This window comes from Branchiostoma lanceolatum, chromosome 1 (assembly GCF_035083965.1).
Source record: "Branchiostoma lanceolatum isolate klBraLanc5 chromosome 1, klBraLanc5.hap2, whole genome shotgun sequence".
Classification (NCBI taxonomy): Eukaryota; Metazoa; Chordata; class Leptocardii; order Amphioxiformes; family Branchiostomatidae; genus Branchiostoma; species Branchiostoma lanceolatum.
In genome coordinates this window covers 13625570-13651291 of record NC_089722.1, presented here as the reverse complement: position 1 = coordinate 13651291, position 25722 = coordinate 13625570, and the positions used below count along the sequence as shown (strand labels likewise).

General features: G+C 44.9%; 2 protein-coding genes across 3 annotated transcripts; both read left to right on the top strand.

The window, feature by feature from the left end:
- The first annotated feature begins 3695 nt into the window (after nucleotides 1–3695).
- LOC136436075 (putative neural-cadherin 2) lies at nucleotides 3696–13681 on the top strand. Its single transcript, XM_066429789.1, has 12 exons — nucleotides 3696–4007; nucleotides 5855–6102; nucleotides 7019–7243; nucleotides 7623–7867; nucleotides 8107–8200; nucleotides 8795–8942; nucleotides 9372–9558; nucleotides 10034–10278; nucleotides 10714–10965; nucleotides 11435–11527; nucleotides 12068–12273; nucleotides 12717–13681. Exons 1-12 carry the CDS (start codon nucleotides 3947–3949, stop codon nucleotides 12987–12989), a joined length of 2277 nt encoding a protein of 758 aa, XP_066285886.1. The 5' UTR covers nucleotides 3696–3946; the 3' UTR covers nucleotides 12990–13681.
- Nucleotides 13682–14421: 740 nt separating this feature from the next.
- On the top strand, nucleotides 14422–25117 carry LOC136436053 (uncharacterized). 2 transcript variants are annotated; one of them, XM_066429766.1, is made up of 5 exons: nucleotides 14422–14663; nucleotides 17244–23147; nucleotides 23315–23441; nucleotides 23768–23877; nucleotides 24645–25117. In XM_066429766.1, the coding sequence occupies exons 1-5, from the start codon at nucleotides 14568–14570 to the stop codon at nucleotides 24951–24953; spliced, it is 6546 nt and encodes a 2181-aa protein (XP_066285863.1). In that variant the 5' UTR covers nucleotides 14422–14567; the 3' UTR covers nucleotides 24954–25117. The 2 variants fall into 2 exon arrangements, with proteins under 2 accessions (XP_066285863.1, XP_066285855.1); XM_066429758.1 differs by lacking the exon at nucleotides 14422–14663 and adding an exon at nucleotides 14933–15062.
- Nucleotides 25118–25722: the final 605 nt, after the last annotated feature.

Genomic DNA, 25722 nt, shown 5'->3' with positions numbered 1-25722 from the left:
TATCCAAACATGACAGATCATTACCATTAAGGTCCAACCAGGCCAGCTGTAGGTGTTGAAATGACCCCGGGGAAATGGTATTGATTACATTCGAACCCAGGATCATGACCTTGATACGTTTCAGTCCAAAGAGCCAGGCAGGGTCTACAACCTGTAACAGGTTGTTCTCTAGATCCAAGAGATATAGGCGAGTCAGGTGCACGAAGCTCCCTGGATCTATACGCTTGATGTGGTTGTTGGACAGAACCAACATCAGGAGCTTCCCCAAGCCAGTGAACCAAGTCTGCTTGACATTTGTCAACCTGTTGGAATCTAAGGACAGGTCAATGAGACGGGAAAACCCAGCGAAGGTGTTGTCCTTCACATTGGTGATCTTTGCATCTATCAAAGCCAAAGTGCGAATCACAGAATGCTCAAACGGTGTCATTCTCCTTGCTGACAGGGCATGGAATGGGTACCCTCTGATTGCAACACTGTCGGCGGTTGCAAGAAAAGAAAAGGGACTTCTGGTGGCGGCGACGCTCTTGTCCAAGACTCTACACATGACACATGCATATGTGGCACCCGACCGTTCTGCGAACATTCTCGGCTTGCCTGTGACAGGCACGCACTCTCGCCATCTAGCTGCCTTACACTCATGAGGAAAACGACGGCCATTTGAGGCTGCACAGGCAGCTGCCAAGAGAAGCAGAAACATCATGGCTGCGTTCCACTTCGCAGCACCTCTTACATACATTCTGTCCATTCGTATCTAAATCTTTCATCCGAGAAACTATTTGTCACTAACCTGCTGTTTGCGTACTTGCTCCTCAGATTTGTAAGCATCAGTGACGATCTGTCGGTCAGCAGAGAGCTTCTTTTCTCGGTACCTAACAAGTTCGCACCGCCGGCCGCGGCGGCAACTGCACGAGCACTGCATTCATTTATCTACCAGACTAATAACTCCGTTGTGTTATTTCTATGCACTATGAATATCGCATGAATGTAATTGAAGTTGCTGATGACTAGTCAAATGGTAGAGGGACTGTATCCTTTACGAAAACAAATTATCACAATGCGTCTGTATTTATTTGAAATTTTGTATTTTTTCATTAAAGACGAAGGGTTAATTTTTGTGAAATTGTTCAATCTTGTTCAAACGAGATTTTTTTATTTTCATCTAATCAGATTCTATAAGTTGACAGATTCCCGTTTATCAATGGTAAACATGTATACGTTGAAAAGAATGCAATCAATTGGAAACGACACGATGTATACAGTACATCTGCTCATTTCTATATGGGAATATCAGATGCCAACGATTTGGCTCAGGGCTTATGACGTCTTGCATCCGGGTATGTAAGGTCATAGTTCGTGGGAAATCCAATCTACCCTGGCCGACAAGTACAATGAATAATACACACATACTTTGCACACACACACACACACGTACTTTGGGTGTGCACTGCACACACACACACACACACACACACACACACACACACACACACACACACACACACACACACACACACACACACACACACACACACCGCGTCGACACCGCTACTTTGGCTGCGGTGTAAACACTAGAGTTCGTAAGGCTTACACACCTCCCCGGACGGCTCCTTCTTTAATTAATCAGGTCAAATGTTAACTAGCTGTTTAGCTGTTTCAGCAAGTCTGAACTTGCTGTTTCAGCAAGTCTGAACAGGTTTGCGATTTTGTGTAATTTATGTGGGGGAAATAAACATAACTAGAAGGGCGATACTTGTAAGCAAATACAGCATCTTTCACTCCATCTCCCGCCCCATGCCTAATTGGACTGTTCCAAAATGGCTCCTGAGTAATCATCAATGAAGCTTTTATTGTGGTCAATGACACGGTGACTACGTCACTAGGACATATCCCAGGTCATAGTTCACTGGGTAAAGTTCATCGGCTGTCAGTGAAACGTAAACAACCTACCAGGGCCTTAAACAGGTTTGATCACGGTTGTTTTGTAATTGTATACCACATATCAGAAAGTAACTTAACCTATTTAATGTAATGAATTTTTCCAGGATTCATCGGAGGTTTAGGGTGATTCGAAGTGCAAGTTAGAACAACAATTGAATAATACAGTAACAGTAAATGCAAATTAGCTTCTGATTTGCATAATTAGTATTTGATTATGTAAATCATCAACCAAGCTATCCACATGCCATAAATCATGACAATCCGTCAACCCCTTCTCCAGTTATTCGCCTCCCAAGGTAACAACAGAAACGCCAACTGCAGTTCCAAACAAGCCACTAGAGAACCCAAACTTACATCACTTACCCCCTGTCCCAAGAGCTATCTGCTTCTCGAAAATCATCAACTTGGCGCGTCCAGAAAATTTGAGCTCAAACTTCGAAGCTCTGCTGCAGTATCTTAATGCTAGTTATGCTAGTTCTCGAGTTATCCTCTTGATAAGCTAGGAGGCCCACTATCGAACTTGACTTTCCTCTTCGAGACCCCAACCTATCCACTAAATACCATGCACACCCATGAATAGCTCCTCGAGTTATGCTGTCTACATTCAAACACACATGCATACAAAGACCGCTGCAGTAGCCTGGAGTCCAGCCTTATTAGCTTCCGTCCGCTACCCAAGCTCCGCTTATTGGCGCGGAGCGGAACTTGGGTAGCGGACGGAAGCTAATAAGGCCGGACTCCAGGCTACGCTGCAGTACTGTAGGAAAGTGGCAGGTGAACCATATTCGAACTTGACCTCCGTTCCTACAACCGCTACTCACCTACCAAAAATCATGAAGATCCATCAACATTTCCTTCCTTTGTTGTCTACATTCAAGTACACAGACATGCAAAGTCCGCTGCAGTACTGTAGGAATACGTCAGGTGAACCATTTTGAACTTCTTTTTTACAACCGCTACTCACCTACAAAAATCACGGAGATCCATCAAAGGTTTCTCGAGTTATACTCTTGACATAGATACAGACCCACCCCACAGCTGGCGTAACTGAAAACGTAACCTTCTCGGCGAAGGTAATAACAGGTAGCTTTTCTGGACATACAAAGGTCATAACAGACTACAAACAAATACCAGAAGTTACATTTGACAAATATAGTCACAACATTTGACCTTACATGCAAATTTAAAAATAAAGGCCCACCCAAAACTTTGTTTTTTTTCTTGTTTTGCCATAGTACTGGTTTTACAAACGATTGGGCGGTTCATTCGCATATCGTCCCAAAAAAGCCCGGCCCGTTAAATGATGCAGTATCTAGCTTTAACAGAAGCTAAAGCCGTGAAACGGAAGAAAAGAACGCACGTGCACTGTCCATTTTTGTTCCGTGTCAAAACATTCTCTAGCTTAAAACTGTGACGAAAAACATTACCGACGTCAATTATCTTGACTCTTTGTTAACGGTCCATGTTGGAGGCAATTGACAATGTTCGATCCTTATCCGTTGGTCTCAAAATAAATACAGTATTTAGGTTACGTCATCAAACTATATCTTCAGAATAAGTTGTTTAGAAGTCAACAAAATCGTACAGCCCTGATATTTGATAGAGTGTTCTCGTTTCTAAAATGACAAGTACACAGGGGATCTGAAGTGTTTTATTTTTACAAGAAGACGGGAACGTTGTTTGACTGTGTGCAGTACAAGAACGGCAGACGTATAGAGTTGCCGTGTTGTGATGTCGCACAATGGGGTTGAGGGGTGACTAACGTGTTTATTGTTATCAGAGTAATGGTGAACCGTGAAGGCGTGCGTTCTGTTGGACGGAGGGACGCTACAATGTAACGTCTAAACGTACAGAACAAAGGCACGACTTGCTTTCGTTTGAATCTATAACTGTGAGAAACCGGCATGTAAACAATGTCAACTCGACGAACTTGGGACTTGAAGAGCTTCTGTCACTCATGAAGTAGTAATATTCTGGTATGAGTTTCGGATGATCTTTAGTAGACGCCATGTTCCTCACAACTATGAAAGGACGGCCTTCCTTTGTCTTACGATCACTCCTGATCACTGGTAAGCATTCTTTCCTTAACTTGTGTTCTAACAATAATTATGAGCAACTTTTAGAACATATCTTTTGACAAAAACGCAAGAGGTATATCTACAATAATACGTAAAGGCACGTTGATAATGTCAAGCATGATTATGTAGTTGCACTTTCGTCGTTGTTATTTTAGTTTTAGACAAAATCTAATTCCTTGACCGATAAAGAGAACCATTAACATTGAGGTAGCAAAAAGTAGGTTTGGAGTCAATTTTGTTAGAATCCGTTCTTCGTTGGTTCCTCTTTATTTACCATGTCATTGTTACACGATACGAAGTCTTTATGTATAACAGTGTGCCATATTTCTATCATACAAGTCCACAAAACTGTGTGAGTGGCTCCAGATTAGTGTTCTTTTGATGTTCAACGTTATTCTTATCAATTCGAAGATTGGCTCATTTTCACCAAACGTAATTACGACGTCACCAAAGTTGGATAAAAAGAACATGGCGTCCTATAACGTTATCCAGTATTACTCAGGAACAAAAGATATCAAACGGAACAAAAGACCTACCCACATCTACCGCATTTGTCCCGACTTGAGCATCACATGTGTGTTAAATGTTTGAAACTAATTATATTCCGCATTTTTGGCACACCATATAACTATTACGTCATACTTAAGATGGTGAATGTCCAATAGAACGTGTCGTTTCATTTTCTAATCATTGGAAAATGTCTGAAGTCTGTCAAAGAGTCGACAGATATGATTCGTAGCTGGGATTAGACAAGATCCTATACCTATCATATGAGAATAATCTATTAATCTATTCGATTTAATCAGTCTCTATTGGATTGATAATCTGCATTTTAGGAGTCTTAAAACATACGTGAAACTGTGAAAGGGAATTTTATTTTGTTGTTGTAGCTACTTATTGAATTGTGATGAAAAACTGCTGCGTGTAAAACGAACCCGTAACGCCTCGATGCGGTGGTAAAAGGTAGACAATAGACGGGACGTATCCATTGCCCGCCCGCTTGTGGTGTGGACGCTCGCGTTACAACCCGATACTTTACTGTAGCAATGACCCCTAAGCGCGGGGTTAACTTCATTCAGGGACACTCAATAGACATCCAATCAGCGCTTTAAGCTGTAAACATGTTGTTCTTACCTTTATCTCACGAGGATCTAAGAGCTTTCAAGGGCTTAGGAAAAACAGTGTAAATAAAACATGGTTTAGAAATGTCCCATTGACAAGAATACACCATTTTTCACGGTCGTATCCTTAGAAAAGTGATCTAATGTGTATTCGTCATGATCAATTGTAATGTCACCGCCCTGTGTGGCCGGACTAGTCTTTAGTGGGGTTAGGGGGCACAGAATGACAGGAAAATGGAGCACGAAATTTTCTTGATTACATTTCTTTCATACGCGAATTCACGAGATTCACGACAGTGATGTGAACATCTCCACGTAGCGTAATGATTTTGCCCTGTCCCTTGACACGAAACACTCGAGTATGCGTTACAAAACCCACCATCTAACTGCCCGCACTACATACACACTTGTTTCTTTTCTGTGGGTTCTGAGACAGACATCCTGTAGAACACATGGCGTCAAGCTTTCATATAAACTAGTAAAGAGAGAGATCACAAATACGTTTTGGACTGCCATGCCTTTCTTTGCCTAATCTCCAAGCAGATGTTAGCGTCGAAAGTCTTAACTTTTTCTAACTATTTGCTGTTTTATTGACAATACTCAGAACACTGTCAGAAAACGTCACGATTTTTACCCCAACATCTGCTTGGGAATTATTCTTTCCCTACGTTGTGACGTCATAACGCAAACTGACATCGTCGCCGTTTGTTTTTCCAGTGTTCTTCCTCGGCTATTTTGGGGATGTGTCGTGCGACACGTTCGTAGATAAGGGCGGGTACCTGCTGTGGAACGCCGGCCGGAACGTCCTGGACAGAGCCGAGGACAGGCTAGAGTTCAGCTTCCGCTACTGTAACGATAAGGGACTGCTCATCTATCAACAGGGGGAGGGAGAGAACTACTTCGCTTTAGGTGTGACGGAGGGGAGGCTGTACATTGAAGCGTCCATAGAAGACAGGGTCGTGGAGGTAAACATTTGTTTTATTTTCTCAGTACAAATACTCCATGTGTTCCATTGCCACACGCAGTGTAGCGCCTACTCTGAAGTATCTACAAACATTTGTTTCCTAGATAGAATTCAGCTCACTACATCACAGTTATACCAAAAACGTTAAGTATTTGTTATGTTTCTAAGGAACATCGGTCACATTGAATGCCTTGAATGAGTAACAGCACGAAGTGAGGGGGCCTTTCTTCATCGGTCAGCATTTCATTCACATTGAAAGTGCTTTTAAAGTTTAAGATGCTGAAGAGAGGGATATGCAGTCAAACCTATACAAGTGACCACCTCTACATACGGACCACCTGGCCAATGTGGCTACTTTTCGCTGGTCCCTTAGATGATTTTTTCGACTGACGCAAGCATTCACAGCCCTATCTATAGTGACCACCTGTCCACATAGACCAGATTCTATCGGCCCATTTGGTAGTATTCTTGGTTAGTTTGACTGCTTATGTATCGTCTCTTATAGTACAAATTATTTGATGGTGGGGTCGTGTGGTGCAACGGCAGAGCGTTCGACTCAGAACCAAGAGGTCCCGAGTTCGAATCCTGTCATGTCACCGATCTTGTGCCCTTGGGAAAGGCACTTTACACGACTTTCCTCACTCCACCCAGGTGTAAATGGATACCTGACTTCGGTTGGGGAAGGTCGTATTGAGGTCACCTGGTGGCGCCGAATGGCAGCCGCCCAGACCCTTGCGACAGTTCCACAAAATGCAAGTGTGGATAAGATATTATACATATGTTGTGCATTGTGTGAAACCTGTAATACCTTCATCAATTCAGCGCTAGAAAGACTGCCATTCCGGGTAATTTCTGACCAATAAAAACCATTATTGATAAAATGTCCAGGAAAAGTTTCCACTTCCCCTCTTGTTCAGGTGTTTATCGGGGAGTCGACCCAGGACGTGGTCCTGAAGAACCAGACTCACGAGGTGATCATGACGGGCCTGCGGGGACTGGACTCCGACATGAGGATCACCATCAACGGCACGGAGTACCCGCCGCAGATCCTGACGGTCGTGTCCGTGGAGCTGAGCTTCTCCAGCCCCGCTATGAACGGACAGACTTTGGTGGGAGGGTACAAGAACATCATAGACCTCAGAGTGAGTAAAGCTTCTCTGTTTTGGTGTATAATATGATCATAAACTTAACTTGCTGACGCCTGACGGTCGTGTCGGTGGAGTTGAGCTTCTCCAGTCCTGCTATGAGAGGAGTCGCGTGTCCACAAGTTCACGTGCTCTAAAAAATGGGTCATCTGTCATGATGAAAAGACGCTTGACAAATCCGTTGGCATTTTTGAAAACATGTCTAAGGTTGAGATAATTTGTTTGCGACAGAATCATAAAAGTCATTACAATTATGAAACAAAAAAGAAAATGACGTGACTCCAAACAGCAATATCATAAGTCTCTATATTGAAAGCATCTCAACCTGTGTTTAATATCCTGTCTTATTCACTAAAACCCTTTTTACTTTCTGCAGCTGAATACCCAGCGTCTCAAAGCATATCCTATCGTGTGTATGTTCTACATCCGTACTGGGGAGGGGGAGGACCTCAGTGCACTCAGTCTGACCTCGACAGACGAGTCACTGGGAGCCTCGGACACCTGTCACACCTGCCCACAACCTTCCACCGTCTCCATGACAACACTGACGTCATACATAGAGATGCAGATCGACAAAACACCGACTACAAACACCGTCATCAACTTCAAGTTCAGAACAAAGTCAGTACTGTCTCTTGACCTTTTTATAATCGTTCTTGAAAACGACACTGTTTTCTTCCTAATATGAAATTCAAATGTCTTGTTTTCTCCCTGAAGACATAAATATACCTTTCCATCATTTCTTTACGGTCTCACAATAGCACAAAATTGACAAGTCGTGGTAAAACGTTATAACCTAACATAATGTAATAATAGACTGAGCTGTAGGTATAATTTGATTTGATTTGATTTGATTTCAGAGCGCCTAACGGTTTGTTGCTGTATTTTGGAGGACCTGCGTACCTCGCTGTCTACTTGAGAGACGGTGCCCTTGTGCTGAGGCTGAATACAAAGGTAGGTTTAGAGTTCGTTAGCAACCTGGTGTTATGGTAGGTTTCAAAGCAGACCAATCTCCTTCATGATAGTTGCAATTTTACTGTATTTTTCATATTGACAGATGTATGGAATCTAATACTCTCACTACCACCACAGTAAAATCGGTGTGCTTTTGCTTTCGCCTATGTGAAAATGGAGGTATTGTTTTCGGTTTGATTGTTTGTTTGTTTGTTTGTCATGGTGTTTGTGCAAGTTTGCTCCCTCTGGGCTGGTCCAAGGTTGTTCCCGGGATGAGATGTAACCGAAGACTGGTAGGATGCAAAGGTTGAGCTGCCCTGCGTCCAAATTTCTTCGACAGGTTGTCAGGAATTGGGCAAAAGTCAGGAATCTCGATGGCATGTGCCCGAAATCGGAGCATATAATGTCTAAAATGGACATGGTTGTGCGACATTTTGTCAAGAAATTGACAAAAACTTAAAGGCAACCAAAGCAATATTAGGGCCCATAAATGGAGAGAAAAAATGCTGAAATGTTTATGGTAATGAAATACGTAAGACCAGGAATTTCACGGAGGTATACGATCTTAGATATCTTGTCTTTTTTTGCTCCCAGGGAAGCGGAGTGGACGCGGTTCGACAGTCCACGCGCGTGGCTCCGTTTAACGACGGCGAGTGGCAAGAGATCACCATCCGGAGAGACAACAACGTCGCCACCATGTACAGTCTGGCGGGGGATGTGCTGGCGAGGGTGGAGTTCGTCGGTGAGTTCGTGGAGTGAATGAATAAATGACTGATTGGATGATTGGATGAATGGATGAGTGAATGAATGGCAGGAGGGACAACAACGTCGCCACCATGTACAGTCTGGCGGGGGATGTGCTAGCGAGGGTCGAGTTCGTCGGTGAGTTCGTGGAATGAATGAATAAATGATTGATTGATTGATTGATTGGATGATCATGATTGGATGAATGAATGAATGAGTGAATGAATGGCAAGAGGGACAACAACGTCGCCACCATGTACAATCTGGCGGGGGATGTGCTGGCGAGGGTCGAGGTCGTCGGTGAGTTCGTGGAATGAATGAATGAAGGAATTAATGTAAGAATGAACGAGCGAATGAAAGAAACAAACAAATTAAGCAAGCAGACAAAACAGAACAAAGCATTCTTACCACGTCCCTTCCACCTCAGGTGAGAGCTCAGACACTGCCCACGTGCTGAACGCTGAGAAGTTGTTTGTGGGCGGAGTGGCAGACCCGCGGGGGCTACCGTCCGACATGAGGACGTCGTTCCGAGGCTGTCTGGACGACCTGCGCTTCAGCGTGGGGGAGGATGCGCCACTGCCGTACGAGTTTCAGAGACAGAACGTCGCGTTCAGGTGAGGGATGGAGACGTTGTTCTCTCTGTATGTAAGTTTGCTATTTAGCTAGCCCCCTCCTGCTTTTGTCTGCGTGCTCAATGTCCATTCTTGTGTACAAGTGTTTAGGTGTGTGTGTGTGTACACCTGCTAGTGTGTGTGCGTTTGTGTGCGTGTGTGTGCATGTGTGTGCATGTGTGTGTGTGTGTGTGTGTGTGTGTGTGAGCGTTTGAGTGTACATGTGTATATATGTATGTGTGTGTGTGTGTGTATGTGTATGTGTGTGTGTGCGCGTGTGTGTGTGTGTGTGTGTGTGTGTATGTGTGTATGTACGTGTGTGTGTGCGCGCGCCCGTGTGTGCATGCATGTGCTCAAGCCTCTGCCCTTCAGTTTAGAAAGCGGCTTCCAAACTCAAAACGTTCAGTGTTCTCTCAACTCGCAGCTACTAGTAGACCTTACCGACTGCCGTGTCCCTCTGTTTGTCTAACCCCCAAAGGGACGTTGAGTTCAGCTGTATGCCAAACCAGACGTGTGAGTCGTACCCGTGCCGACTGGACCGCGGGGAGGCGTGTGACGTCGGGGTTTGTGAGTGCGCGGAGGGATACAGAACAGTCGATCCCGATCCCGCTCCCCTGACGTGTGAGAACATCGACGACTGCGGTCCGGATCCGTGTCAGAATGGGGCCATCTGTACGGACCTGATCGCGGACTACAACTGCGCATGCACCGAACAATACAAAGGTTCAATTCTTAAGTCTAGTTTTGCACGTGATGGATTTTGACACTCCCTCCTTTTCCCGAAAGAGCCTGATATAAGATTTAAAACTCTTGGAATACTTAGATCATTTGCATTACCAATTGAACTTTTACATGTCATTTATTGTACGTTTGGATAGGACTCTGGTAATAAATTCCGTCTTGTGTAAGACGTAAGCTCATGAAAATATAGCTAAACCTATATTTCCTTAAATCATCCAAGTTAGGATATCATAACTTTATCATTTTCAGACCACTGCGATTTCAGAGGAAACCACAAGGGGAACCATAGTCGTTTTTTTGTCCTATCAGGGTTTGTCTGTTCTTGGTGACAAAAGTCGAGAGAACATACACAGACTATTCCTCTATCTGATATAAGTATTGAATGACATTTCGATGTATATATCATTCTTGTAACAGGTAAGAACTGTACGGTGGACAGGAACTGTTACTACTTTCCGTGTTATAACGGCGGCAGCTGTCTCGAGCTGGACACCCCCACGCGTAACGAGAGCGGGCGGAACTGCACCTGCGCGCACGGCTTTACGGCTGATGACTGCAGCGTGGTGGACTACTGCGCGGACAACCCGTGCGGCGTCGGCGTCTGCAACAATTACCTGTCCGGGTACAACTGCACGTGTCCCGACGATCCGGACGAGATTGTGAAGGACCGTAAGTCACTGTTTTAAAAGGTTTCTTCTCTCCTTCTCCATGTAATGCATATAGTCCATTTTGGTTCGTCAGTTGACAGCTCCCTATAATATTGGCCCTCCCCGTGCTGCTCTATCAAGCATTTTAAAACTTTCGAAATCAAAGTTTTAGAAATGTTACCAAGATTTCGCCTTTATCTCTGTGATGTAAAGGGCTAGTAGGTGCACCATTATGTGTTGACATTTAATTTTAAGTTGGTGAGCTAATAACTTAAAAACTATTCACAGAAGAACTGCTAGCTAAATGCATTGGCATGCTATAATCTTCACATGTGAAAGATGTTTAAACAAAATTGATACAAAATTTCAACTTTGAGAGGTTCCCTACATCGACTGTATGCTGCTGTAAACAAAATATCAGTCAATACTTAAGTGAGAATCGACTTTGTCCTTTAGACGAACACCTTTTGATCCTACCATATGATATGCAGGTCAGAACTGTGGCCCCCTGGCGGTGCGCAGCCCCATCCAGATCTCACCCGCCGCTCTCGTCATCGTTCTCTTCGGCGTCGCCATCCTCATGGGTAGGTCGGGGTACTTCGGATATGTACAAATTGTATTGCACGGCGATTGTACAAGGTACAACGTATGGAATATTCTGCTGCACAACAACTAACATTGATGAGGTTGATCTACTAACAAAAGACGATGTAATATGGGATGAGAAGGTGTTGTAACTCAAGATTCTTTTGATGAATTCGCATGCATTTTGAGAGATGGGTCTCAAAGAAACATGACAATTTTGGCCCCCTAGCAGCTTTTTCAAGTGCTGCAGCATTACAGACCGACACCCCTACTGAAAGCAGTGTGGTATTGTCCGATTTTGTAACACCCGGGTGGTTCGAGACTTATATATAGCGCATGATGAGGCCAGGACTGTGGCATTAGGAGGCATTAGGAGACCTTCGATTCATTGTTTGTTGACATTGGTAGTGATAGTGTTCTTGGCGCTTCAAAGACAGTAATTTTGTGCGTTTTTGTTCTTGTTTGTCGGCAGTGATAGTGATTTTCCTGACGCGTTCCAAAGACAGTAATTTCGTGCCTTTCCTCCAATTTTCTTATAGTGGTAGTGATAGTGTTCCTGGCGTTCCGCCGCTCGTACCTGAAGAGGAAGAGGGACGCCCTGCTGGACTACCCCAAAAGTCCCGTCTACGAGGAGTCTCGCGAGAACGTGGTGGAGTATGGGGAGGAGGGGTACGGGGAGGAGGACCAGGACACGTTTGACGTCAACGTCATCCAGTCCGCAGGCGACACTCTCAAACACCGCAAGGTGAGCGTGACGTCAGAGTGTGGTAACCAAGGGCAACCGTTTTCATGCTGTACTTGTATAGCACAAGGAGTCTCTTTTAGGCTCTTTGGCTCGTGTCGAACAAAAGTTCATTCATAGAGTATAAATGCCTAGCCTGAGCTTGATGCTAACGAGTAATCGAGCAAGTGTGCAGTGATAATGGGGTACCATTTGGCCCCGCCTATAAGGTGTCGCCAAAAATGTAGAACCCCTTATAGACATATATACGAAATAAACTTACTAGAAAGGCAAAGCAGATAATTCAGATGTCAACCATCAATATGACATGAAGAAATGAAACCTTTGTTAGCCACTAGATCTTGATTTGGATAAAATTTCAAATGGTTTTTAGATTTTACACAATCATTGGCGAACGCAAAAATTCCAAGGCGTTTGTTTCTTATCAATGCACGCTGCGTTTGCAGAAGTTCCCTGTGCTGTCGCCAGAGGACGCTGCTCAGGTGGAAGACTTCATCAGCAGCCGGCTGAGTGACGCTGCCGTCGACACGAACGCCGGTGCCAGGGACCAGAAGATGTCGTTCGCGGACGAGGGCCGGGGGACACCGGCGGCTTCCCTGAGTTCCCTGAACTCCAGTAGTACCGAGGAAGAACAGAGCTATGTATACCTACAACGCTGGGGACCCAGGTTCTCCAGGCTTTCAGACATGTTTAATGACGGACAGAGCGATAGCGACTAGGCGATGTTTTCATGAAAAATAGCAAAAAAACGTCTTCAAGAAATTTAAAAAAAAAGAAATGAAAAAAAATATTTCATGACAAGATGGATGATTTTTCACCTGTTATCTTCATTTAATATCGGACAAAGGCAGGTGAAACAATCTGAGCTAAACAAATTTTTTTTTATTACATTGAATTTCCTACTTTCTTTCTTGGTTCGCGACGTGTGTAAACTGGCTTAGTGTGTGTGAGCAAGTTGTGATAACAATTTTGATATACATTGAATAGGGAATAAGACATACTTTCAACAAGTATGTGAGCAGCGAGATTCAATGCAACGGTGCATGTTCTCAGTCAAGCAATCTAAAGTTAAACTTGTAAAGTCTTGTAGAAATACCTAGTGTTGTTGCGATTTGTTAGTTCATACCTAAACGGCAATAATGCGCACTACATTAGTGTCCATGGTCAATACGAAGTGAACAGGAATGAATATGGATTGGAGTTTTGCAATCTTGCTGTGGTTTGAAATTTGAGCCTTTGAAAGCTTTGCTGGTTGAAGCCATTTCGATATTTTGCATTTTGCACTTAAGTTTGTATTGCGTCCTATGGGAGTTTCCATTGTATAGTAGTGGTAGTAGTACTAGTAGTGTAGTGAAAATACACTATCCTTGTCACAATGTACTGTACTGTTATTAAAGACAATGAAGTGGGATTATGTGTACATGCTTTTTTTCAATCATGTCTCTCTCTTTTTATCATTAACCAGAATTCCAAAACAAATCTAACCAGCACCCAATCATGTTAAGTGTAGGGACCCCCTAGTGAATTTCGGTCATCTCGGCACCTGGACAGTTCGGTCCCTAGCCTATCTCGACGATTCGGCACCAGACTGTTTCTAGACGTTCCTCCGTCAAGACGCCGCCGATCCCTAAGCCTAACTGTAACTCAAACTTAGCCCTAACTAATCTTAATCCTAGGTCTTAACCCCAATCTTAACCCTGGTCACGTAGATTGGAGAAATGATAAAAGGCAAGATAATACTTATACCATGTACCATTACAGAGTTAGTGTAACAACACCAAGTGCTATGTCACTTTATATGTTTGTATGCATGTCATGAAAATGAAAATGAAAATTCGGCTAGTTTTGTTGTAATGTGTTTTATGCAAGAATCAAAATGGGGGGAGGGCCATGGAAAAATATGAGCGAGGGGGGGGGGTGCTGGCATGGAATTTTTTTACCGGACTCTCTTTGCACCAGCCCCCCCTCTAAATGTCGTACAGTCCCTTAGTGAAATCTTCCTATTAACGTTAACGTCTGTTACGTGCGTTTATTACAGAACACCTAGCCCCATTGTTTATTACGGTCGTAGAAGTCAACCATGACCCCAGGTCACTGTTTATTTCCGAACAATAACGCAAGGGAATGTTGTCTGGTGTAGGGGTCCTGAGTATTATTTGTCAATCTTTTTGGTATTATGTTTTGGCATATTAATCCTATTCAAGACTCCCAAAACCCAGTTACCCTATGCGAGTCCATGTTTGCTTTGTTCGCATCCTATAGGACGTTTCACATCGGCGGAACGGACCCGGAAGTGTATGTCAGCCAGTTTCGGACATGTGAGCAACGGTACAAAACTAAAGTTCGCAGCTTGGGTCAGTCTTTCGGAAGGAGGTTGTCCAAGGGATTGGAAGGTAGGTGTTACATGGATGTCGGTGAGATACAAAATGTCACTTTGCCAACTACGAAAATGTCCATATATGTTTAAATAGACATTTGTGAGGCACTGCCAAGCTCTCACTGAGCAATACAAAATGCACGGAATGGGAGGCCCCTACACGCTTTGTTCACTCACTGTAACGTGACATGCATTTTGATGAAGGTACAGTCTTAATGTTATTTTGAATCAACTTCCCCAGCCCTTCATACGCGATTTGACCCCCCCCCCCCCTTCCGCCCTTTCGACAGTATAGTAAAAGGACGGGCCCGGCCAAGGTGAAAACTGAACCGTGTCGACCCGGAAATACAAACAGAACGTTGCGGAGAAATCAAAAGACACAGATAGTCCTGGCACATCCCACAGACCACTAGAGGTAGCTATAGGTTTGAATACCTGCCAATATCACATGAATGACTCATATTGCACGACTGGTCCCGATATCGAGTTTCGGTCATACGACACTGCTACAAACGGAAGTAACCTGTACTGGTTTCGGTCAGCCATTTCGGGACTATTAGAAATGGGCGAGCTCTTTTCTAAAGGTAAACGGTGCACAAGGGATGGCACAGTAAGGTTAGGATTACAACAACTTGTTGTATAGTGTACATGGTATCTCCAGTCTCACTGACGCTATAAATGTTGGAACGACAAAATGGGTAAACTGTATGTTCACGGTACTTGAGTCGCTACAGAGTGGGAGGGGGGGGGGGGGCAATGAGGAAGCAACGAAAGCCATACAAACGACTTTAAATTTATAAACGATGTACTGGCTTGTACGTGAAAGAAGAGGTAAGGTTTTGATTGTTGTATTTAATGAAGGTCTGATATAACTTCACACAATGCTGAGGATTTCGTACGTACGGCGGACCAATGACGTCACTCATGAGGTGATGTATACGCCCCTTTGGGAACGACAATAGCAATCCTCAACTTTGACCTACTTACAAGGTGCACAGCTGTCTGCTGTGTCATGACTTCTAGACTTTTCATGCTGGTAATTCTTACATCGATAAAGGCATACCATGGAATAATTGTTGGACTTCTTAGGAATTTTGAAACTTCCAAGCCAGTCCTTTAATAGGTTTTCAGAAGTTGCCTACATATGCCGGATTCAGTTCAACAAGCATAGTGTGAGATAAGCTATGAGTGTGTGTGTGCATGCGTCTCTGTTTGTGTGTGTTTCCGAAATAGGAAGTCAGCATAACTATGTTTATATTTTGTCACTATGACTACTTAGGAGGGCAACTTTTCTGTATACATTACCCTCAGATCATTTGAGTAATTGTCATACATTTAATTTTTGTTGATACCATTCGAATTGTTTAATGACAATATGCAGATAATGTTGATTATTTCAGTTTGACCTCTGGCCTCTCTTGCTTATTTTTAGCTTTACTACACTTATTTTTGTTTAATTTACCTTACTTACTTTATTTATTAATTGTATAAATTTTGTTTCTGTATTTGTTTTTAATGTTCGGACTCCAGGAAGAATAGTGCATGAAAAACCACTAATGGAGATCCTAATAAAACAAACAAACAAACAATAACTCAAGAACCTCTTGATGGATTACGATGATATTTGGTCTGTTGGTAGGTCTTGGGAATATGAAGGTCGAGGTCGATTTTGGGCCCCCTGGTATGTGACCGTGGTACTGCAGCAGAACTTCCCGTTTTTGTATATTTTGTCCCGGACGTGCTATGGTCTTGATTTTTTGGTGGTAGATAGCTTGTGATATAGGGAAGAAGTAATGCAGGTTCTGGTCTCCTAGCATCTTGCTCTGGAACTGCAGGGGTATTTTTGTCAACATCTTTCAGGGAGGATAAGCACTGAACAAAGCAACGAAGGATTTCCATGAAATACAATATGAAGCTAGCTTTGAAAGAGACGTGCATAATGAAATGCAAATCATGGAAATTAGGGCTCAATTTGCATAATTAATGAGGAAAATCTATATTTCCAAGATAGGACTTTAGAATTTAGATACATGTGACATATGTAATTCATGACAGATGGAACATCTGCAAATGCCAATTTTGCAAATAGGGACCTAATTTGCATAATTAATGCAAAGGTGCCATAATTCCTTTGGTAAATGGTTGGAAGTACAGACTTGTGTAACATGTGTAAGTTAGTTGAAGGTATACATCACTGTGTATAGATTATGTAAATATGCATCTCATTTGTATGATTTATGATGAAATGTAAACATGATATCCTGCCAAAAGAAATGAATTTCACACATACAATACACTGGCGTGTAATTTTGGTAAAGAAGGCCATCATCTGAAGTAAAATTATGCTAATTACAGCCATATTTGTATCATCAATGAGACAAGATAAAACTATAAATCTACAAAAGCTCAAAGCATTTCATGGAGGTCTCCAAACTCTTGTTAAGTATGTAACATTATATGTAGTATTATGTTCGTTCATTGAATCAACGGTGCAGGTTATGTCGTAGAGACTTTGCCTGTAACCATAATCCATGAATACAAGTATTGTTCTTAAGTGTGACCTATATTTGATTTATTTCTTCCCGTGCAACTTTAGCCACTCGAGCTTAATATGGACAAACCACAGGCGATTAACAGCCAGGGAGAGGTAGGACTACAGCCCCCTTTAACATCAAGTCAAAAAGCCCTTAAACATGGGGATAAAGCAACTGAGAAGGACAATCTTAAGGATACGAGCAAGAAGAAAGGGTACCAAGGTTCAGATCGGCAATATAAGGGAAAAGGCACAGGAAATGTTGACTTGGACCCAGCTCACGTCATCAGAGGAAAGCATGGACGGAAGAGATACGAAAGCGCGCCGTATCAGGAAGGGGCGAAGTCCAAACCCAGAACGGGCGGATCAGGGGGAGAAAGAACGCGGCTAGATCCTGATCAAGCTCGGGCGGGGAACCACAAATGGAGTGGACACAGTGGCCAGAGACCTGCCTCCCAACCAAGACAAGGAAGTGTGCATTCGGACAGAACACGTGACGATGGTCGAAGTGTCAGACCTAAGTTCAGAGGCATGACCAAAGCCAGGACAGCAGATCACATACCTAAATCCATGAATAGGGACGGCGGTGGACATGAGAAACGAAGGGGTAAGTCACAACACTCAATTTTCACAAACAATCTTGCTATGCAAGGCACGACCAAAGCCCCAAATCCTCCAGACCACTCTCAGATAGCGTTGCCTCCAGACCACTCTCATGTAGCACCGAAGCCCCATGTAGCACCGAAGCCCCATGTAGCGCCGAAGCACCACCCTAAAGCTGGGCGTAGCGCCGAAGCACCAAACGTGACGGTAACACATCATCGAGGCCGTCACTACAGCGACCGACAAGGTGTAAAGCCAAAGTCTTCAGGGCACGAGTTTCGAAAGACAAGCAACAGACAATACTTGTACAGAGTGCAACTCAGCCACCTTCCAGAAATGGATACACATCAGTTCCATACCGTCTTCGAAAATCATCCTGGCTTTGACCAAGCCTCTATAGAGTTCGAGGGTGGGTCGAAAGGGTACGTATATTTTGCGACACACAAAGACGCAGAAAATTTCTCCAGATCTGTCAGGACAGTTGGTGAGCCGGAAAGAGTTGATAGAGAATCAGTGGCGAAGAAAAGGCATTTTCTGGAGAAAAGACAGTTCACATTCGAGGACAAACTGGTGGCTTTTGCTCGTCAGGTAGATTCCGGTGTCAGGCAGGTTTGCGCAGGTCACAATGAGAAGGTAGAGGAAATTGCAGCAAAAATCAACGATGTTCGTCCAAGTGGTCGATTTGTGTCCATCGACGAACACACGGTCCGCCAACAACAAAGGAAGGTTCTGCAGATGAAACTGGTTGAGCTGACGAAACAAAAGGAAGAGTTTGATCAAACCATCAAAATCATTTCCGAAGAGCTCGTCAGTTTGTCACCTGATGCTGCTACTCGTGCGAAGCTGCTCGGACACAGGCTGGGTGGTGATGAGATCAGTATGGATACAGTAGAAGTCAAAAGCGACAGTGACAATGCGCTATGTACACGTGCTCGTGATGCAATACTAGTGCAAGAACGCACGGAGCCTGGTGGATGTGAGAATGAACCAACAGGACCCGCTGGTGACCACGGCATGAGCAAGTCTGAAGAAAGTGTTGTTAGCCTTGTCGACGGCGCTCAAGATTTGGCAGAAGACAGCCAGACAGATGAAATGAAGACGAGTATGGCGTCAGGTGAAGGCGAGATACGTCCAGATGTACAAGCCGAAGAGGAAATCCTCCAGTCCACACCCAAAAGCCCCGAAGAACAGGCCAAGATGCTCAACGACCTGAAGAGCCGATACCTGCGCGAGTGTTCCAGGTTACAGGCCGCCCTGCCAATGTACGCTTACCGAACGAAACTGCTGCAGGAAGTGGAGCACAACAGGGTCATCGTCGTAGTCGCGGAGACAGGGTCAGGAAAGAGCACGCAGATTGTTCAGTACCTCGCCGATAACACCAGCGAGCCGGGGAAACTGATCGCGTGCACACAGCCGCGCAAAATTGCAGCGATTAGCCTCGCCGATAGGGTAGCGGTGGAGTATGGGTGTAAAGTAGGAGATGAGATTGGATACGCTGTCGGTAGCAAGAGGCGAGTCAGCGACAGGACGAAGGCTGTCTTCATGACTGACCAGGTCCTACTCAACTCCTGTGTGAAGGAAGGCGAGCTCGACAAGTACTCCTGTATCATCATCGACGAAGCACACGAGAGAAGTATCCACACCGACCTGTTGCTAGGAATACTGAAGAAGAGCCTCCAGACGAGGCCTGGTCTGCGGATTATCATCGCCTCCGCTACCATTGACCCTACGTTGTTCTCTAACTACTTCGGCGGGTGTCCAGTCATGTCAGTCCCAGGCCGCACCTTCCCTGTTGACATAATCTATAAAACCCCGCAGTTTGGTGACAGCAATGTTGACTACGTCAGCGAGACTGTGAACAAGGTTGTAGAGATTCACAACAACGAAGGAGAGGGGGATATTCTTGCGTTCCTGACATCACCATTGGAAATAGAACGTGCATGTGAACGAACGACACATGTCTTCGGTTCCAGAGTAAACTCCGTCCTTGTCCTCCCCCTCCACGGCAAGCTGCAACCCGAAGATCAGAGGAAAGTGTTTGAACCGGCACCCGCTGGAGCAAGGAAGGTCGTCTTTGCCACCAACATCGCGGAAACCAGCGTCACCATCCCCGGCATCATCTATGTCGTGGACTCGGGAATGATCAAAGAACGGTACTTCGACGCCAAACGGAACCTCAGCGTTTTGGACGTCAAGATGGTCGCGCAGAGCTCTGCCATACAGAGAGCCGGACGGGCGGGAAGAATCCAACCGGGAAGATGCTACCGACTTTACACCGAAGAAGAGTTCAAGGAAATGAGGGTGTCCACTCCGCCAGAGATTCTTCGTATGCACCTAGGCATGGCGGTGTTGAAGCTGATGGAACTAGGTGTCACCGACGTCACTGACTTTGACTTCGTAGAGCGGCCATCCGACGACGCTTTACAGGACGCGATACACCAGTTGGATATCTTAGGCGCAATCGAGAACACTGAAGGCGAGATTTCTCCCAAACCCACAGGGCCGGTGCGGTCTGAGGCGGCCGTCACAGACCAACCAGATAAAACTACTGAGTCCTTAGACAACTTGAATAAATCGTCTGCAAAGTCAGGATTTGGGGCCCTGGTAGACTTTTGGGTCAGTAAGATGTTCTGGAGGAAGGACAAACAGACTGAAGAACCAAGAATAGAGGAAAAAACACAGGAAGAGGAAAAACCACAGGAAACGAAAAGGACGTCTATCAGACTCACTGAACTGGGCAAAAAGATGTCTCAGCTCCCGACAGAGCCACGACTGTCAAAAATGATCCTTGAAGGAGTGAGTCAAGGGTGCGGGAAGGAGGCCCTCTTGGTGGCCGCGCTGGCATCCGCAGCCGGTAGCGTCTACTTTAGAGCGGGAACAGAAGAGGAAAAGGCCACGGCGGATCGACAGAAGATGAAGTTCTGTCACGAGGGAGGGGATCTCCTGTCCATGCTGGATGTGTACAGAGATTGGGTGGCACAATCAACGCTCCAGCGCAACAAATGGTGCGTCGCGAACAGCATCAACGCAAAAACCATGCGGCTCGCCGAGGAATCCTTCAAGGAAATGAAGCATCAGCTTGCTTCCAGTGGCGTGCACATTTCTGAAGACTTCGCTCCCGTTGAGACAGTGAATATCCAACTTCCTCGACTGATCCTCGGTGCGTATTGCAACAACCTGTGCGTCTTCAGTGGCCATGAGCGGGCAGGGTACATCGTGGGACGCCTTCGGCAGTGCGTGCACATCCACCCCTCGTCTGCCCTTAAGCACCTCGGTGCACAGCACAAGTGGGTCGTCTTCGACGAGATCCTGCGGACTTCACGCGACTTCATCATCAACGTGACACCTGATGTTGAGTGGCTCGGAGACGTTGCTTCGCGTTACGCAAGCACCTTCGACCTGCGCTCCCTCGAGCGATCTACCATGACTTCCTGTCAGATCAAGGGGTACGGGCCTGAGGTAGTGAGGGGACTGATAGGGAGGCGTGCACAGACACTGAAGTCCTTGGAAGCCATCGTGTCAGACGACGAGAAGCATCTTTGTGTCATTGAAGTCGACACTGACCGCTGTCAAGTGGCCGTTTTCACTACTCATGATCGTCTTGAAGGTGGAGAGAAGATTGTCCGTGACGCCATGAATTCCAAGCACAGCGACTTGAGGAACGAAAGCGACGAGATACCAGTGGTTAATTACAGAGGCGACGGAACCCGAATGGTGCTCGGTAAAGGAGGAGAAGTACAAGACATCCTTATGCCGTCGGAGTTCCGCTGTGTTGACGTCTTGTACAAGTATGCCGGCAAAGACCCAGAAGGCTGTCAGGGTATCATGGACATATTTACGTATTTGGACGGTATCCTAATCAGAACTGCCTTTGACAGGCTTTTGACAAAAGCGAATGGTCAGAGGGTCGGAACACTGACGTTTTCGTCTTGTAGAGCGGCACAGGAAACTGTCAATCGCTACGATAATCACTCGTTCCGTGACGGGACCCTGATACTAAAACCTGTGAACCAGAGTCGTGGCCCAGGTGGCGGCGGTCCTCAGCAAGTCGAACTGAACGTGGTGTGGTTCAGACGAGAGTGTAAAGGGTTTGGATTTCTCGACTGCGATGATGTCATGGATCCTGATCCTGATGGTGTGGAAGCACGCCGTATCGTCGCTGACATTGACGGCAAAGCCATCGAAGGTGGCATTGGAATCATCAGAGCAAGTATTAACAAAAAGAGAAATTCATCGGTGCACGTTCGAGGTCCTCCTTGTTCGCTAAACGAGCAGACATTGGAGAGGACTGTGCGTAGAAACTCTGTGGTCGTGCCACGGAGGTATTCAGTGGTCTGGAAACCACAGACTTCTCCCGTGGACACGGGGCATGATGAAGCAAGGCTTAAAGAACTCTTTTCAAGCTACGTTATGGAAGGAACTATGCGTGTTTCAGTTAACAAACCAAAGCCTGAAAGCCAAGTGCGGGGATACGCAATGGTCACCATGTCTGATGCAAATGAGGCCCAGAACGCCGTCACAGGCCTTCATGGCAAGCGAGACTTGATGGGAACACAGGCACTGTCAGTGGAGAGAAAGTTGCAATGCAACGTTGTGTGCAACGCAAAGATCTATGACGTCTTGGAAGACGGCTTTAGGGATGCCTTGGAGGACCTTACGCGTGGAGGGACGCGTTTGGTGAAGATTGAACCCAGACGCGCCAAGTCTGGCAAAACGGTCTACTTCAAACTGTCCGGAAATGACGTCGGGGAAGTAGCTCGCGCCAAAAGCCGTCTGCACGAGGTCATGAGACCGGAAACAGTGGCCCACGAAGATCCTACAGTCACATGTCGACTCTTTGACAAACTCGGACTCGACTTCATCCAGACAGTTCAAAACCAAGTGAAAGGCGTGCACATTGATGCCGACCGAAGGACGTTCACCATCAGTCTTTACGGAAAGGATGAACCGAGGCTGGAGGCAAAGAGACGCATCTCGGACTACCTAGAGAGCCTGACGCAACACAGACCACGAGAGATTCACCTGGCGGGCAGCAGCAGACCTGCAGGTGTCATGAAGGCCCTTCTCAACAAGTACGGCCTCAACTTAGACGGGTTAAAGGACGCAACAGGCGCGAGGGAAATCAGGTTAGACATGCGGAAACACCTTCTCGTTGTTCAAGAGAGTGACGAGACCTTCGACAAAGTGAAAGGAGAGGTAGAAAGCTGCGCAAAAGAGATCCTGGAGAGGAAGGGCGAAAGTTGCCAGCGTGAGGACGAAGACGACTCTGAGGACTGTGGCGTCTGTTTGTGCCCCATAGATGGCAAGGACTACCGCCTGCAGTGCTGCGGCCACCGATACTGCCATGAGTGTATCAAACTTCAGGTGACCATTGTATTTGTGTTCTTTTCAAACCTTTGGATGTGTTTGGCATCGTCCCATTGATAGACAGGAATATGCAGACGTATTCGCACTATACCATCGTTGTCTGTTAAATTCTAAAATGTACAAATTAAATAGTTTGCTTATCTTTGCGTCTTCACCCCCTGCAGCTGACGACAGCTATCAGAAGCCAAGACTACCCCATCAGGTGCGGGACTGACGGATGCTCGCGCGAGTTCTTCCTCAGGGATCTCCGCTTACTCCTCAACCAGGCGGACTTTTGGCAACTTGTGACAGGTGGGCTGGGGATGATCTTTGTAAATGTTTGGGGAAAAAATTGTAAAGACTTTAGAGGTGATTACTCAGAAAAGTACCCAACATATCAGCCGGAAAACGTAGATATTTTTTCTCCCAACAGTTGCCTGGAGATTACGGTGGCTTTGTTCTCTTTCCTACAGAAAGATCATACCAGATACCTATCATTTGAATGTTCTATTTTTAAATGTTCTATTCTTAAAAGACTTATTTACTACAAATGCTTGGAACACATTACTGTGAGCATTTTCGCATTTCACGCCTATCAAAATATTGCAAACCCTCACAATGTATTTTCTACTCAACAGGATCCCTTAACACTTTTGTGAACAAGAGCGGAGGCCGGTATCGTCCCTGTCCGACTCCTGACTGTCCGTCCGTGTACAGGTGTGTCAGTGAAGAAGAGGGGGAGGGCCAGGTGAGTCCAGTACACAGCTGCACATGAGACGACTATCATATCATGAGTTTTAGATGTTCTTCTTTTTTTTCACATTTTCACACCCAGGAGCGAAGAAGAAACCATTTATAATCAGTAAATAACAATAGTCACTATACTTGTTTTATTCACCACCTACCAAAACGAACATGGCATTTGCCAATGCAAAGAGGTCACTATCAAATCTTCTTGGTTGATGCAATAGTTACAGCCATGAAAAATGGAGGCATTGTTTTGGGTGTGTCTGTACGTGTGTGTGCCTGTCTGTTTAGGTTTCCGCATATTTGTGCTCGGCACAACTTCAGAGGGTCTGGATGGATTCTTATATTTGGTATGTGGAAGTTCAAGTTCGATTTTGGATATCCTGGCGGCTTTCCTCGGTACTGCAGCAGAACCTTCAGTTTTCATATCTTCTGTTCTGGACATATTATGTGTTGTTTGTTTGTGGCAGATAGCTTTTTATGTCAGTTAGAAGTGGTGTAGGTTGGGCCCCTGGCAGCTTGCGCTTATACTGCAGGGCGCTTTTTGTTGAATGTTTGCAAATATGATAACAGAATAAAGGGAAGAGGGATCCCATATGCATGGTATTTGGCATGCAGGTAGATTAGACAGAGATTTACATAATGAAATGCAAATTGTGACTTACTAGGTTGAAACAATAAAGTTAACATTACTAGACCCGAAAATAGAACTATTCTTATCTATGACGGTTTTTTTTTTAATCTTCTAAATGTACGTTCCCTTTCCAGGTGTTCCAGTGCTGCAAATGCAACAAGCGTCTCTGTACCCGCTGTCATGTCGACATGCATGACGGGATGTCCTGCGGGACCTGGCAGATCTTCAAGGGCGACCCAGACGACACCTTGCGGGAGTGGATGAAAGACAAGACGGACGTCAAGTTTTGCCCCAAGTGCAGCTGGGTCATCGAAAAAACTGCGGGATGCCAGCACATGGAATGTAGATGCGGGGCCCACATCTGTTGGATATGTCTAAAAGCGTTCTCTACTTCAGGTGCATGCTACGGCCATTTGTCCAGTGCACATGGAGGCTATATGTGAAATGACATCTTACAAATCAATATGTCCTTACTAGATGTAGCCTTCCGTTCATGCTTATGGTCGTCCAAAGAGATGTAGTTACAATGATTTAGGACACATAATGCCAATACTGATTGACTATTAATACCATACTACTGCTACTGCAGCAATTTGGTTCAACTTGATGTTGACTCATATCTTTTGCAATCCCGAAAATTGTACTTGATTCTTTGGATCATGGAATGACATTTCCTGTCGAAATTTTAGTCAGACATATACTTGTAATAGCGTTATCTGGGTAAAAGTACATCAAGTCATTTCCTTCCTTTAGTGTTACATTGCTAGTCTTTGCCTATGCATATGTTGTAGCTGTTTCATTTATCATTTTCAAATCACACGACATATACATGGACATAACTTGTTTGTCTCCTCCAATTTCATTCTTTTTATGTTTAGCCATAAGTATGGCTAAACATATTGTTTTCTCTCATGTTTCTTCTTCTTCTTCTCCTCCTGTCAAATCTTCAAATCGATTCATCTCTGTCATTTTTTGACCAAATGACCTGAAATTTGCTACAGAGGTAATGTAGGCAAAAACCAATGTGCGTTCTTTTCCTTTTTTTGATATTGACCTTGAAAGTGATTTTATTGAGGTTTTTAGGCTATTTTTAGCATATCTTGGCCTCCTGCGCCCTGGTATTTCAACCGAATGACCTGAAATTTGCTGTATATGTGGCTTGAACAAATATTTAAAGGACTACATTCCCATTTTTGGCATACATATATTCAA